The following is a 17,366-nucleotide window of genomic DNA, read 5'->3' as shown; positions in this document are numbered from 1 at the left end:
ACAGAAACACACTTTATAGTTCAGTGGGCTCTCCTGCTTTGACACTGGTGAATCCCAATTCACTTTTGAGGAAAGTCATAGTTCTACTTTTCCACATAAAATGAGATGTTATTCATATTTTATGTTGTGTGCTTTCAATTTTGCATAGTTCAAAGTCACATAAAATTTATCCACACTTTAAACTACTAGACTATTTGACAATTGGAATTTTAATTTAATTTTAATTTAATTGACAATTTTAATTTAATTTAATTTTAATTCACAGGTGCTATGTCAGAAAATTGGACTGATTCAGCTTAGAAAATACTTGACGCATGTTTCCCAAATTTTATGAACTAGCAAAGTTCTCAGAGTATACGTACCATGATCAACAATGGAAATGAAAAGATCATAACTAATATACAGCGATCAGGATCAGCCCATTTTTCATTGAGTTGGATGGTTCTTTTACCAATATGGATGTAATAGAGCAACAACTGTTCTTGTTTATCTAAATATTTTCTTCTTCGTTCTAAAGACACCATCCACATTCATTATACTCAAAACAGTGAGAGGGTCTGTGGACACCAGTGGTAACAACTGCCAACAACTGGCTCTAAGGTCACTTGTCAAGTTCAAGTGTCAATCTATTTTCAAGTAGGACAAATAAGAGATTTCAACCACCAAGACCGACTAGGGAAGTCTGTGTTTTCCCTGACTTGTCAGAGCACATGTCCTTGGCTTGTCCTCTGGCTGAGTACCGGGACCTGAGTCCACCTGAGGCCATGTGCCTGCATCTATAATTGAAGCAGACTGATGACAGTGGCCATGCCAAGACCCTAGTTGGGAGGAATCTCTTAGGGGGAAGCTTCAAAGTCTCCCCGAGGCTTTGGGACACCACTTCTCCATGCTGACGAGGGAGGAGCAGGAGGAGGCAGCGAGAACACAAGGGGCCAGGAGGGGCTGGAGGGCAGACATTGGATCTGCTGATGGCCACCTCACCCCTCCACCCACTCTAGGGGAGCAGATTCATTTCCCTCCAGGTTCCAATAAAAAGCAAAGTTGAGAAAGAGGCAGGAAATGAGAAACAAAAGGTGAAAGAAGGGCTTTGTTTACTAGGAATTTTATTAGTTCCCTCCTGGGGGCTGATCTCTTTAAACCTCTCTGTCTTTCATTACCCACAGGGATGTTTCTTCCTGCTGATGGAGAGGAAGGCGCTTATCAGCAGGGCTGGGCTGGGTAGACAGGATATTACAGTCCCTTATCTGCCAGCTGAGCAGCCAGCCCTCCCAGCCTAGGGACCTGGCCATAGGAGGCTGGATGGCATTACTCATTGTTGGGTATGAAATCCTATCTGATACTGATAGGAACTCACTGCAGAGAGACGGGTGGAGGGCTGCCCCACCACTGTGGTGGTCTGACAATTAGACACCGCCTCATGAAAGTGAAACTTTGAGTTGTTGGTTCATGGGGAAGAGAAGAGTGTAGTGGGAACAGATCGTGAAATTCTACACCAGACACTCAGAAAAGACCAGGCATTGGGAGGCTCACATACATCCTGATGGATGCTTTGCCCTTGGTCTCTTGAGGCCCCAGGGGAGGGAGACATTCCCAGTGATATATATCATCACACATAGGACCACAACAAAACGTACTTACATGGTGGAGAGATTTCTTGTTCATTTCCCACCACCAAACACCCACCTAAGTAACTATCAGCCATGAACTATAGGAGTCAGTGTGAGCACCCTGTTACCAGAATTTCTCATGTACTTTCACCCCTTCCCAAGATTTCCAGAGGCCTCCATGTACCCCCGAGGATTGATCTAAGCCCTTGCACACATGCAGAGATCAATAAGTAATTACTGAATGAATGAGTGAATGAATGGATGGATGTGATGGAGGCATAAACCAGAATGCATCTTCATTCATTAGTGACAAAAGGATTACTCATTTCAAAGATGAGAATTTTGTGTTATATACCACCGATACCTACTTTTCTAGTATTATGGCGTTATGAGAATTCAAATCAGTCATTAGAAAATTGCTTGGCAGCAGACAAGAGATCAGAGAGAGGCTTGGAGGGACAGTCTCTCCAGGTTGTAGTGGGAAATGAGAATAACATGTACTGTGTGCACAGCTTGCTGTGTGTGGGTGCTGCTTCTCAGCCCTTTAAATATGATTAAGTCTTCTGATTTTTATAATAACCCCTCAAAGGAGGCTTGATTATGAAATCCATTTTGTGAGGTGTGGAAAGGTTACTAGCTTGCCCAAGGGGACATGGCTGGTCTTGGCACAAAGTCAGGATGCAAACCGGCTGTTCAAGCCCAAGACAACACCCTTGATTCCTGCACCATGTGAGGCCATGGTCTCAAGAAACCCCTGCCTCTGAGCATGAAGTCATTACTGACAAAGCCTGCTGCTCTGGGCCCTTCGCAGCATGTACATCTGAGTCCCTGGCAAGAAGGAACCGCCTGCCCTGTGAGCTGCTGACAGTGAAAATCTGCTTTGGTCTGGAATAGTTTATTAGGATCTGTCCCTAAGATCATCTCTGTGTGTTAAGTCTGCATCCTGGAGAAGCAGAGCATCGGTCAACCATTTTGATCGCTGTTTCTCAAAAGAATCAGATGTTTTAGGAGGTATTACAGGCCATATATTCCAAATTCTGAGCATGCACGGGACATTTAAATGCACTGATCGTTGCTCGTTCCATCTCTATGAACGTGAACATCATGCTCAGTTGCATGATCAGCACACAACTGTGACATTGACTTAGATTGAATGGAATGGTGGGCTGGTTTTTAAAAACTACCCATTGATCTGAAATGCATTAAGATTTTATTTTCTTCCTAAATATTCCCCCATCATTTTATGAACTAAAAATCTATCCTATCATGACAGCTGTGCCCAGGATCTGCAGACTAAGAAATAGTATAAACATCAGGTATGTCTTCTTTGAGAAGACAGGTTTTGGAACCAGGAAGGTTCTCACCCCCTGTCACAGGGAGGTGTAAATTCTAATCATCACAGAAATGGATATGGAAATCACTCGCTGAAACAAACCACAGTAGTGAAAAATAAAAGTATCACATCCTTATGAAGACAAATCACTGATCACAGTATACCTTTTTAAAATGATCTTGTTGATTTCCTGCCCATTGAGCTCATCGCAGAGCACTGAGTATGTATAACTGATTCACTTTGCTATGCAGCAGAAACTAACACAACAGTGTAAAGCAACTACCCTCCAATAAAAATTTTAATAAGTAAATAAATAAAAGTGATCTTGTTGAAAAGCACACTCACCTCCACGCCATTCAGAAGGTTTCGGAACTCAGGGCAGATGAAGGCACTGCCCGCGTAGGCGGCATCCACGTGCAGCCACAAGCCCTCCTCATGACCTGAAGCCCAGAAATGACCTGTGAGTTCTTGGAGGGATGTCCCCATGCCGGAGTCAAGCACCTGTCCCATCCCGGCACCTTTTGAACATAGTCTGTCAATAGTGTTTGTTTGTCTGATGTCTGCATCTCAGACAGGCAGTGAGGCTGAGGTAGCAGCCCTTCATTGTTGCTGGCCTGACAGTGCCGGGCACAGGGACCAGTACTCAGCACATGCATGGAGGCAAGGGGGGCAGCTTGACTTTTGGAGCTGACCCTCAGGTCCAGCAGAGCTCCATGAGACTAGCATACCCCACTCTCCTCCAGCTGTCCACAACCACTCCAGGTATTCACTCTGCTCTGCTCTCCCCGCCTCACTCACTGGGAACTTTCTTTCCAATTCTCTGGACTCTGAAGCCCTTCCCACAAGCATCTCTTGAGGTTGGAATCACCCATAGTCCCCACTGGTCTCTTTGCCCCCCTTCATCCCCGCAGGAAGTTCAGGCACCTGTTTTATGCTTCCTGAATCTTCTCAGCTCCTTTCATGAGTGTGAATTTTGTGTTCCAGCCACATAGAAGGGCCTCACAGGACAGGAACCTTCTAGCATTGAGCTGGGAGAGAGTCCTGTTTGAACATGCTCCCTCGATTCGGGTGCATCTGGGTTCAAATCCCTCCCCCAGGTGCCCAGCTGCCGTGTGGCCTTACTGTCATGCCACAAGCTCGCTCTGCTCTCAGCAAATGGAGATAAAACAGCACTCAGACCCCGAGGGATAAACCAGATGACACTCATACTGTACCCATCATGACACTAGGATAGATTCAGTGAGGAATGACATGATCACTGTGACTATTCCCAGCCTCAGCACTGGGTGCTTCCCATAGCTGTGAAATACACAAGCAGGAGAGGTGGTGGGTCTAGATCAGGGGGTGGGCTCCTTCCCTTATGGGGGCAGATGCTGCCCCAAGAGACCTGGATCAGGGCACCCTTGCAGGGGCCGGTCAGGACCTGCCAATGCATCCATGCAGGTGAAGAGATTCACAGTTCACTTTTGCCTGCGTGATGCTGGTTCATTACACACAATGCTATGAGGAGTGAGGAGCAGTTCTGAATTCTGCTGATAAAAAGATGGAAGAGACATTTCAAAGCCGTGATTCAGTTTGATCTTCAGGATGGAAGGAACAAAAGCCCTCAGTTGGTTTAAGATCAAATGTGTCCTGGGACAATGATAATTAACACAGAAGGTCACACTGGGTGAGGCCTAAAATGCCTCACACAGACCAGCCTGCCCCCGGGTGCCCTCAGAACCCCTCACAGACATGGCTGTGTACAAGAAAGGGCATGAAGCCTTAGGAAAAATGGGATCGGGAGAGGACACAATGGCCAGCACCTCTGCAGCAATGTTGTCATCTGTCGCTGCTATAGGTCAGCTCTACTGAGGGTGGGGAGAAGCTTCAGACACACGTACAGGATAGACACAAAATCTCAGGGCAAGTTTGGGTTCTCCGTGGGGCCGTGGAGGCTGCTGTAAGAGAACTGCATTTTCTGTTAGAGGCATTTGGGTAGAGTCTGACCGATGCCAGGGTCTCTGCCCAGCTCAGACAGACAAGGCAGGAAGGAATACAGCTATGATGGCAGAAGGAGGGGGATGGAGTTCTGGGGGCCCCTCGACCCTCACCCCGTGAGAAAGATGCTTGTCACACAGTAAAACCACAGCCCCTTGCCTTAGCTGGGCCTTGCCTGGGAAGACAGAGGAGAGGCGATCTGACCGCAGACCCCAAGGAGGGGGCTGGAATGATGCCAGCCCCCAAGGCTGTGTCACTCCAGAGGGCACAGGAGATCTCAGAGGGGGCAGTGGGTGGGAAAAGACAGAGGGGCCTCTGGCGGGAAGAGGGTCCCCAGAAAGAAGGCTGCAGAGAGAACTAGCCTCACCCCAAGGAGCTCTGGCCTTTGCCTTTGGCTCTGGGGAGGGCAAGGCCATGTCTGCTAGGACTCTCCCCCAGACAGTGTAACAGCAGGGTTTACAGTGGGGGCTTTGGGTCGTTTCATATCAGTTCTGAGACCTGGAGGACTGGGAACTAAAAGTACTCACTGGATCTCCCGGAGGGGCCAGGAAATGTAGGCAGCCTCCCGGGCAACGTGTGACAGCTCAGGTACACATGGCTGGCACCACAGGCTGGGCGAGCATCCCTGGCAGGGAGAGCCCCACCCTGTGCCTACTGTCCTGCTTTGGGACTGGGGGGACCTCACAGGCGAGGACGACCAGAAGCCCTCAGACTGGACCACACCCTACTCTGCCCTGGGCACCTCCTCTCTGCTCCCAGGTGTGGAGTGTCAAACCTGCAAACCTGGGGGAGGTTTTAGGAAGCCCTGACCTGGGAACTGGTGTCAGGACCAAGGGTAGCCTCTGGGGGACTGGCTTCCCTCCAACCATGAACTTGCCCTAAAACTCCTACTGCTGCTGCTGCTAAGTCGCTTCAGTAGTGTCTGACTCCATGCGACCCCATAGACGGCAGCCCACCAGGCTTCTCTGTCCCTGGGATTCTCCAGGCAAGAATACTGGAGTGGGTTGCCATTTCCTTCTCCAATGCATGCATGCACGCTAAGTTGCCTCAGTCGTGTCCAACTCTGTGCAACCCTATGGACAGCAGCCCACCAGGCTCCTCCATCCACAGGATTCTCCAAAACTCCTGCAGACAAGTGAAAAATCATAAACGACAAGGGATTCTTGTGGCAATGGAACCATTCAGTACCTTGACTGTGGTGGCAGATACGTAAACCTACACCAGTGATGATAAAATTGTCCCAGGCTTAATAAACACTGCCCCCCCCACACACAAATGAGGACAAATATAATTGGGGAAATCTGAATAAGATGATCTCCCAGATTGCACTATGTCAGTTCTCTGGTTGTGACATGTATTGCAGTTTTGCAAAATGTTACCATCAGAACAAATTGGGAAAAGTACACAGAGGCTGTCTGTTACTTCTGATAACTGTATGTGGCTCTGTTGTTCATTTGCTAAGTCATGCCTGATTCTTTGTGATCTCATGGACTGCAGCACACCAGGATTCCTTGTCCATCACCAACTCCTGGAGTTTGCTCAAACTCATGTCCATCGAGTTGGTGATGCCATCTAACCATCTCATCCTCTGTCGTCCCCTTCTCCTCCTGCCTTCAATCTTTCCTAGCATCAGAGTCTTTTCCAATGAGTCAGTTATATATTATTATAATATTATATTATGTTTTAATGTATTATTATATAATGGAATAATATAATATGAAGTTAATATTATGAAGGAGAGCCCAAAGAGGCAGTTCACTAAAGTCTTTGGATATCAGGAAAATTTTTTCCAAATAAAATTTAATCAGATACTTACAAATGGGCCCCACTTCTAAGAGGTTGTCAAAGGAGCAGCAGGATGTGGTCCCCAGTGTAGCCACCACCTGGAGGGTAAGAAGCAAATGTCCTTTGTTCAGTCCTACATCATAGTCCCTGCTGTAACCTCCATACACACAGCCACACCCCCAGGTCCAGCCCTGGCAACCCACGAAGCTCTTGAGACCAGGGTCTGCATCTTATTTGTTCATGTTGCTAGGAACTCGTACTTTGCTGGCACAGATTGGGTGCTTCAGCACCATTCACTGCATGCAAACACCCTCCAAACAATCAAAAAGCATCTGATGTTTTCAAAACCAAAGAGCCTAATTGGTCTGTGGTGGTGGGTGCTATCTAAATAATGAAATTTCTCTTTCAATGTGACAAGACTGAAATTTCATTCAATCTGTGTAGCCTTTATGGAGCCTCCAGCAATTATCTGTGCCCTGAGAATAGAGACGGAGGATCAGAAAAACAAAGCTAGTAAATTAGAGAACTGGGCTGGAGGCCTCCCTGTTTCCATTTCACCTATGACCACCTGTGTTTGATCTGAAAACCAAATGTGTCTCCGAGTCAAAGTAGTCTGACCAGGGAGGTGTGGGGCTCTGCCCTGTGGAGGCTCACCTGACATAGTCACCTGAGCTGGAGAGAGTGATGCTTTGTTATTGAGGTCAGGTAAGGCCAACAGTATGGGAGGCTATCACCACTGAACAGATAGCTTGTGATACCCGCAGGGAGAAGGGATGCCATGCCATGCAGAGACACACAGGGAAGCACCAGTGTTGATCAATCAGGAGGTAGAGGAAGGGATGGAGAGAGGGGAAAGGGTGGGCACAAACTACAGGTTCCAGCAGAAAGGAACAGGCAAGGCAAGCTTAATACTGACAAGCATGAGTTATTTCAGATTACTGCAATGGGCTGTGGGCACAAGAGCTGCTCTGGTTGTCTGGCCCCTGGCTCTGGGGAGATCAGGGTGGGAGAAAAGTGGCCTGGAGTGTGAGAGCCCCGTAGAGGATGTGGCAAGGTGTGTGAGCTCTGAGGGTGCCGGTTTGCTTAGGAAAGCGTCACTTTCCTTTCAGGTCCCTAGGAGCTGGCTAGACCTCCAGGGTCAGCAAGCTTCCTGAGACATCCAGTTACCAGCAACACAGAAAAGGAAAAGGCAAGATGGATATGCAGACATTGAAGCCAAGCACGTGGGACAAAGAGGCCAGACTGGAGGCCCAGCTCTGCATCAAGTGGACACTTGCTGGGTGTTTGTTTTCTCATTTACAACACAAATGCACTGGACCAGGATATGCCCAGAGCCTGAGGTCTGTGAGTGTAGACCTTGCAGCTTTGACCTTTCCCATGGCTTCTCAGTCCCTCTCCTCCCACCTCTGTGCCCACCCCTCACACTCCTCCCCACCCCAATCCAAGCACCAGCCATTCTCCAAGCCTGCTTAATCCTGACCAGATGAGTCACTGAATGGGAATCTGAGTCAGTGAGCCATTTTCCTTTGTTGTTTGCAATTCCTTCCAAAAATATAACTGAATATAAAAACGCTTTGTCTAAGGGTCCTGGTTTGGTAGGTAGAACATGAGACCCATAAAATGCTTTGTCTATGTCATAAAGCTTGTGTAGCTTTAAAAAACACACACACACAGGATGATCCAACCATCTTAATATCACTTGCAAATTATTTTCTCAACTTTAAGAGTCTCTTAGGAATGACACTTCTGTCATCTAGGAATTCCTTTCACTTCATCTCATTTTCCTCAGCTAAATCCTAATGGAAATAAATGCCATACCATCTGTTTTTAAAATGCAACCTGAATATCCTCTTGTTAAAATTATTTTCTATTAATGTGCATATGGAAGTGAGTCTAGAATAATTTCACCAAATATTAGTACTGTTTGTCTCTTATGATGAGATTTGGTTAATATTACAGCTTTTATTCTGAGGTTTTTATGTTAATATTGATATTTTCATTCTACCATGGAGCATTTTGTAAAATCAAGAAAATGCTGCCCAGTCCTGGGAGTGACCTCAGCTGAGAACATGTCTCAGTTTTGCAGCTGAGAGCTTTGCAGACATTATATTCAGTCATCAGGACTCTCCTGATTTGTATGTCTTCGGGACCCCCTACTTTAGTGTTAGCTTAAGTGAGACACTCAGCGTGGGGTCTGAGGACAAACAGGCAGGACCAGACCAAGAAGAGAGCTCAGGTATTCTTAACTCTGGTTCTGCCAGTTAAAGAACCCAGCACACTAGGCCATGCCTGAGGCCCTTGCAACCAACCCAATCCCTGGGCAGCTCCCTGCATAGCATGTGGGCAGCATGGGATCCAGGCTCCTAGGAGGATGTGCCAGGCTGGTGGATGGCAGGGCCCGTGTGTTCAGTGTTTTGAGGGCTGTGAGGCAGCTTGTCCTCATTCTCAGAAGCCGCTTTAACCCCAGCACCTGCTCTGCTCCGGGCTCTGATTACTCGGCTCAGCTCAGAGATGCTAACCTGATTTCAGCTGCTCTGCGGAGACCTAATCACATTTGCAAAGGGGGAGGCAGGCTGGGCGCCCCACCTCTGAGAGCCTGGGGCTGTCCTGCTACCCCACGCTGCCCCCTCCCGTCCTCCCTCCCCTCCTCGTCTGTCATTCTCAGCACTGCCCTCTGCCTTGGGCCTGATCTTATCAGGTCAGGAAAGCAAGCCACCAAGAGGAAGAAAGAGAAATGTATCACAAGACCCGGTGAGTTCCTGGAGGGCTCCCAGTTCGGATCTGCCCAATGTGCCCCCTACTTTCAACAGAAGGTCACACCTTGAAGGGGCTGTAGCCCCTTTGTGAACCATGAAGGAGGTGGGCAGGGCTTGTGGGCTCCAGGTGGCTAGCTTGCTTAGGAAAGGCTCATGTACCTTTCAGATCTCCAGGACTGGCTAGACCTCCAGGGTCAGCAAGCTCCCTTAGACATCCAGGCATCAGGGTCTGCATCTCAGAATCGGGCACAGAGTCACACATGTGAAGGATGACAAACACCAGGCACATGTTTCAATGGGAACCAGCAATAGGAACAAGCAGACATGTCAAAGCTCAAGCAACACTCCTGCCTTGTCCAGGCAGCCTCTCCTTCCAGCTTCACAGGCCCTTGGCTGCCCGTTTAAGACAATGGCCAGCTGCATCTCCTCATGCAACCAGTGATCCTTCCCATCTCCGTGCCTTTGCAGTATTGTTTTCTTCCACAAGACAGGCTCGTGATACATGTCCTCCAGGACAGGGGGCTTATATGTTAACTCTCAGCAAAGACTTCACTGACACCCCCCTACTGAGCTCATCATACCCTCTACCCCTTGTCCATGAGCATGTGTGTGTGTTAGTTGCTTCAATCATGTCCAACTCTTTGCAACCCATGGATGGTAACCCTCCAGGCTCCTCCATCCATGCAGCTCTCCAGGCAAGAATACTGGAGTGGGTCACCATTCCTTTCTCCATGGGATCTTCCTGAACCAGGGATCAAACCAGGGGTCTCCTGCATTGCAGACAGATTCCTTACCATCTGAGCCACCAGGGAAGCACTGTCCACATGCAAAGTCCTCACCAAATGGCACAAAGATCAGTGGATATGTCTATCTGCCACCAGGAGCACTGCAAGAGGAAAGGGATCATGCCTATCCATGGAATCCCGGGGCTGGCATAAGGAGGGCTCTAAGGAAACAGGCATTTCATACAGGTCGAACTATGAGCTCTGATGAGCTGTGAAACCCTCTGCTCCAAATCACTGGACCTCTAATGCAGATTACACTGCACCCTGGTGCAGACTGTTCCCTTAATATCTCCACTCCAGCCAGTAAGATGCTTGAGGGCCCTCCTTGATCTCAGTCCCACAGGTCTAGTATGTTGTGGGCATTCATTTGTCAAACAAATGAGTGACTTAGTGAATTAACGTGGAATTGTTACTTATTCCATCATGATAGGCTTTGAAGTGCAATGAGTGTGAGTATCTGGCACTTGCTCCGAAGACTGTGAACTTGTCACCTTTTGCTTGAGAGCCCACCATGAGAACAGTGGAATGTAATTGATAGAGGTGTAGATGTCTCTTAAATGATGCATATAAAATGCCCCAACAGAGGTCTTGGCCACCCTGAAGAGCGCATAGATGATGCTTATTTCAAAGTCCTCATCAATACAAAGACGCAGAGTAGCAGCCAAAATGAAACATGGTGCTGCCTCTGAATTTCCACCCCCAGATTATGAGGGTATAAACAAGAATGTTGCCTGCCACATCAGTAAGCAAACAAGGTTGTGGCCACCAAGCCATCAGCCACTGCGGTTGCCCTGAACTGTGAACCCTGAGTGGATTCAGGATGGAGAAAAGCCAGATACTGACCCTGGATGGTTAAGGTGTGTATCAAAAGAGTGATTTCCAAGAACCCAGACTCTTGCTTCTTCCCATATATAGTACAGTGCTAAATTCAAAACCAGATGCTTAAAGTAGAATTAGCATGAATTCTACACAATCTGTTTCAGAAAATAGAAGAGGAAGGAACAGCTTCTCAAGTCTTTTTATGAAACCAGTATTACCCTAACATTAAAATAAGACTATAAAAAGGGAAAATTACAAACCCATATTACTCATGCATATAGAAGCAAAAGTCCTTAAATGTTAGTAATTAGAATCTAGCAACAGGAATTACATTATGAACAGATGAGATTTACTCCAGGAATGCAAGGCTGGTTTAATATTTGAAGTCCACTGTAATCTACCTTGTTAACAGACTTAATAAAACCACTCAACCACATCAATCAGTGTAGAAAAATAATTTGACAAAATTCAACACTAATTCATGATAAAAATTCTCAGAACTTCAGGAATGGAGAAAACGTTCTCAATTTGATAATGAACATCTACAAAGCCTAGAGATAACATCATACTTTATGGTGAAAAACTACATTCATTTCACTTTAACGTTGGAAACCAGATAAGAATGCCTACCTGCATCACTGCCAAACAAATAGTACTTGAAATTCTATCCAGTGCAAAAAGGCATGAAAAATAAATAAAAGGCAAACAGGTCAGAAGGGAAGAAATACAGCTGTACCTGTTTGCATATGACATGGTTATCTAGACAGAAAAATCCATAAAATTCATTTTTTAAAAACCCTCCTAGAACTAACAAGTGAGTTCAGCAGCATTACAGGATACAAGATCAACATATAAAATTAATTGTATTTCTGTAAGCTACTGTAAGCACATGGACACCTAGATTAAACATACAATACCATTTATAACTGTTCAAAAAAAGAATTATGTAGGTATAAATCTAGCAAAGCAAGTATAGGCTTACATGATGAAAGAAATTAAAGAAGATTTAAATAAACAGAGAGACATATCATGTTTATGGCTTGACAATATAGTAAAGATTTTAATTAACATACAGGGCAAAGGGAAAGTCTGAGGCAAATTTTCAAAATATTTTTAACTCAATGAAAATGAAAATACAACTTACCAAAATGGGTGGAATGCAGTGAAAATAATGTTTAGGGAGAGCTTTATAGCATTAAATGAATACATACACTAGAAAAGAAAGAAAATTTTAAATCTGGAATGTAAGCTTCCACCTTAGGAAACTAGAAAACAAAAAGCAAATTAAATCCAAAGGGCCTAAAAGAAAAGAAATAATAAAAATTAGAGTAGACATCAATGAAATTAGAAACAGAAAATCAATAGTGAGAATCAACAAACCCAAATGCTGGTACTTTGAAAAGATCGATAAAACTGATAAACATCTAACTAGGTTAACTAAGAAAAAAGAGAGGACACAAATTTCTAATATTAGAAATAAAAGGACCATCACTTCTGATCTCCTGGGTGGTAAAAGGATAATATTTAAATAATATCATAAACAACTCTATGCCCACAAATTTGAAAACCTGAATGAAATGGATCAATTCTTTGAAAGACATAATTTTACAAAACTCACATAAAGAAAAATAGATGCTCTCAACAGGTCTATGCCACAGCTGGAATGTTTCTGTGCCCCTAACACATCTGCAAAACCATGGAAATCCAAGTGGTTGGTATTAAGAGGTGGGGCATTTGGGAGATTGTGAGAATGAGGCCTTTGAGAATGGGATTAGTGCTCCTATAAAAGGGACCCCGCAGAGCTCCTGAGCCCCTTCCTCCATATGAGAACACGACAAGAAGTCAGCTGTCTGCACCCAGGAGAGGACCCTGAGTAGCCCCCACACTGGCACTCTGATCTCAGACTTTCCGCCTCCAGAACTGGGGGAATAAAGTTTTGTTGTTCATAAGGCACCTGGTCTGTGGTATTTTATTGTAGCAAACTGAACAGACTAAGATGACCTGTATCTATCAAAAAATAAAATCAATAAATTAATAGCACCCCCCAAACAGACAGCAACCAGCCCCGGTGGGTTCACTCATAAAATCTACCCAACATTTAAGAAAGGAATTAAACTAGATACAGAAAACAAATTCGTGATTACCAGGGGGGAGAGGGAAGTGGGGAGAGGAATGGTAAGGGTAGGGGATTAAGAGGTACAAACAACTATGAATAAACTAGATAAGCAAGTATTGGAATAGGGTAAGGATGCATTGTACAGCACAGGGAAATATAGCGTCATATGATAATAAATTTCAATGCTGCATAACCTGTAAAAAAGCTGAACCACTATACTGTATACCTGAAACTAACAAAATATTGTAAATCAGCTATATTTCAGTTAAAAAAGAGACAAATAAAACTAATTCTCTATAATCTCTTCCAGAAAACTGAGGAAAATGGAACGTTTCCTAACTCATTCTGTGAGGCCAGTCTTACCCAAGTTCCAAAATCAGACAAAAACATTCAAAGAAAGAACAATAGACAAATATCTCTTATGGATAGATGTGAAAATTCTCAACAAAACACAAGCAAATTGAATTCAATAATATATACAAAGTAACAACCAAGTGGGACTTACTATAGGTATGCAAGACTGATTCAGCATTGAAAATCAATTAATATAACCTATCATGTCAAAAGGCTAAAGAAGAAAAAAATCACATGATCATATCAACAGATAAACAAAAAATATTTGACAAAATCCAGCAAAATTTTAAAAATCTTAGCCAATAGGATAGAGCAGATGTTTTAATAGATGTTCTACCTCAACTTGACAAAGAACATGTTTAAAACCTGACATCAGAGTTAATAGTGAGAAACTATAGGTTTTCCTGATAAGAACAGAAACAAGGCAAGGATATTTGCTTTCACCATGCCTATTCAGCATGATGTTGGAAATTCTAGCTATTACAAAAAGACAAAAAAGGGACTAAAGATACACAGATTGAGAGGGGAAAACGAAACTACCTTTGTTTGAAGATGACACAATTATCTGTATAGAAATCCACCCCCCAAATCAAAATCAAACCCCAAATCTCCTGAAACTAGTAAGCAATTATAACAAGACAGAGAATAAAGGATAATATACAAAAGTCAGTTGCTTTCTCATACTCCAGCAATGAAATATTTGAGTTTGAAATTAAAAACACAATACCATGTACACTCACACCAAACTAGAGAGGCAAAGCGAAAGAGGGAGGGAGAAATACTTAGATAAAAATCTAACAAAATATGTATAAGATCTATATGGTGGAGGTTTAGTTGCAAAGTCGTGCCTAACTCTTGCAAACCCATGGACTGTAGCCTGCCAGGCTCCTCTGTCCGTGGGATTCTCCAGGCAAGAATACTGGAGTGGGTTGCCATTTCCTTCTCCAGGGGTTCTTCCTGACCCAGGAATTGAATCCAGGTCTCCTGCATTGGTTCTTTACTGACTGAGCTACAGGGAAAGCCTCAAGATATATATGAGTAAATCTATAAAACTCTGATGAAAGAATTTATCAAAATAAATGGAAAAATATTCTATGTACACGGGTAGGAAGACTCAACATTGTCAAGATGTCAATACTTCCTAATTTGATCTATAAATTCAATGCAATCTCATTCAAATTCTAACCAATTATATTATGGCTATTGACAAAACACGTCCAAAGTTTATGGAGAGAAGCAAAAGAAGGCAGAATACACAACACAATATTGAAGGAGAAAAAAAAAGTCAGAGGACTGACACTGCCCAACTTCAAGCCTTAATAAAAGCTACAGTAATCAGGACAGTGTTGTATTAGGGAAGAATAAACAGACAGATCAATGGATCAAAACAGAGAACCCAAAAATAGACATACACAAATATGGCCACCTGATCTTTGACAAAGGAGCAAACGCAATTTAATGGGAAAAGAAGAGTCTTTTCAACAAATGGTGCTGGAACAGACATTCACATGCAAGAAATGGATTTGCATACAGACTTACACCATCTACAAGAACCAGTTCAAAATGAACCATAGATATAAATGTAAAGTGCAAAACTATAAAACTCCTAGAAGCTAACACAGGAGAAAATCTGGAACATATTGGGTTTGCAGATGAGTTTTTAGGTGTCACTGACATTGTCCATGAAAAAAAGTGATGAGATGAACGTCATTAAAAATAAAACTTCTTCTTTGTGGAAGAAGACTGAAACATGTCACCAACTTGGAGAAAACATTGGCAAACCATACCTCTTGATAAAGGACTGGTTTCCAACAGTAATCCAAAATATAGAAAGAAATCTTCAAACTCAACAACCTGACACTTGTTGATGTTTCTACAGTTATTTGTTTATGCTCCTTATTCCCTTAGAAAATCCTTGAATCAAGATCAAATTATGTATAAAATCATGCCTTCCATCCCTCCCCCAGACTACATGTTAGTTATTCAACAAATGGTGGTAAATTTTAATTGATCAAAACAATTTTTGGATAAAAAAGCTCATCTCAAAGAGTAACTCTTAAAAAGTAATGGAAGTTATAAACATGTGGCACCTAGAGTCTGTTGAACCTAGCTTGCTCCACAACTAGGAAGTACCCAGATATGGATGGGTGCCTAGGAGCATGGAATCCTGGGTGCACAGCAGAATCTGGAAGCTGCCGTGAAGCAACTCCAATACCTGGCATCATCCTAAGAGAGGCTGGAGCAGGGCCTGGGCACCAGGATTCTTCTTAGCTCCCCAGGTGACTCCAAAGTGCAGCCAGATAACCCCATGGGGCCAGTGCTACAATCACATCCAACATCCCAGCACAGACATGAGACAATCCCATGAGCCCACCAGGGAGGACAGCTCCCAGGCTCTAGTTGTAACAGCAACTGTTTGTTCCCCGCTGGAAAATGCCCAGCCATGTACAGCAAAACTAGCTGATGTTTGGTTAGTTAGATGTTTTAATTATATCCTATTTAAGTGTATTTTAAATTAATCACTGCCGGCTTGCAACACATCTCTCACAAACAATGCATCTTAGTATCTACTGAGGACACACCTCTAGGTGGAAAGTGTATTTTATTTTTAATTCAGCTAACTCCGATGTCTGTCATGCATCTACCATGTCAAGGGTGCACCCTATGATGTCATTTTTAACAGGAAGCAGAAGCAAGACTTTTTGGTTTAGCAGTATCCCGCAGGCTGGGTACTCTGTGTTTCAGAGATTCACACAAGCGGAAGGGAAAATAATTGGAGTTTTGTTCCAGCCGCCCTGAAGGAGAGGAGCGCTGACCTGGAGCGCTGACCTGGCCCGTGACCACCGCGGCAGCCAGGAAATGATCATGTCACCACAGGCCAACCCACCGCCCCAGCAGGGCCCAGACATTCCTGTGGGGCCAGGGGAACTTACAAAGAAAGGAATCAGGCCGGCTGCCTTGTCTCTCTCCAGGGCCTCCTGTAGGGCAGAAGCTCGCATTGCAAACTTGCCATCGGAAGGGATGGCTTTTAATCTCACTCCACCAATTAAGCCGGCTTTTTCCACGGAGGAGTGTGCCTGCAAGAGAGGGCCAGGTTAGACTCTGCAGCAGCCTCCAGCACTTCTGCATGGCTCCTGAGCACCAGGAGGCAGAGCCTTGATCCTGCCCCCAACTCCCTGCACCTCCAGACCAGGAGCTGTTTCAGGTCCTGAGGAATCTGCTTCCCAGTTTCCTGATTCAGACTCTCAGAGGGCAGAGTGCTGGGCTATGCCTGCGGGCGAGTGTGTGCTCTTTCGTGCTCAGTCGTGTCCAACTCTGTGCGACCCCATGGACTGTAGCCTGCTAGGCTCCTCTGTCCATGGGATTTCCCAGGCAAGAATACCTGAGTGGGTTGCCATTTCCTCTTCCAGGGGATCTTCCCAATCCAGGGATGGAACCCCCATCTCCTGTGTCTCCTGCACTGCAGGCAGACTCTACCTGCTGGGCCATCAGGGCAGTCTTATACTGAGCTGTATGGAGGGCTTTTTCATTCATTGGTTTGAATCTGACAGAAGCAGTGGATGCTCATTTGGAAGCAAAGTTGGGAAAACGACACCTAGTAATGTCACCTGATGATGATGTTACTTTGTAAGGGTATTTAGTAAGCTCCTAGTCCCACTCTTATCATCTGAGGCTTTAAAATTGCATGTGAAATATATGATGATTCTCAAAAGTAGCTCTCCTCGTGGTTTGTGTGTCCTCTCTACCCTCAGATGAGGAGCAAGGTGATAGGATTATATATTTACAATCAGCACCTTGACCCCGTGCTCCTAGGGGCTAATGCTCACCTGA

At 44.7% G+C, this 17,366-nt stretch overlaps 1 protein-coding gene across 2 annotated transcripts in view; it reads right to left on the bottom strand.

The window, feature by feature from the left end:
* The window catches only part of DDC (dopa decarboxylase), a 109,243-nt gene that overhangs the window by 54,202 nt on the left and 37,675 nt on the right, over positions 1–17,366 (bottom strand). For both annotated transcript variants that reach the window (XR_014066873.1, XM_081534594.1), the window contains 3 exons: positions 16,469–16,612; positions 6,737–6,803; positions 3,286–3,380 (listed from right to left, as the gene is read on the bottom strand). Coding sequence is in view for 1 of the 2 variants with exons in the window: in XM_081534594.1 (XP_081390720.1) it covers positions 3,286–3,380; positions 6,737–6,803; positions 16,469–16,612 (306 nt within the window). In the remaining variant the exon portion in view is untranslated. The remainder of the gene's footprint in view (positions 1–3,285; positions 3,381–6,736; positions 6,804–16,468; positions 16,613–17,366) is intronic.

This window comes from Giraffa tippelskirchi, chromosome 10 (assembly GCF_054371585.1).
Source record: "Giraffa tippelskirchi isolate mGirTip1 chromosome 10, T2T-mGirTip1v1.2.pri, whole genome shotgun sequence".
Classification (NCBI taxonomy): Eukaryota; Metazoa; Chordata; class Mammalia; order Artiodactyla; family Giraffidae; genus Giraffa; species Giraffa tippelskirchi.
The sequence above is the reverse complement of the archived record's forward strand: the minus strand, read 5'-3'. Positions and strand labels throughout refer to the sequence as shown.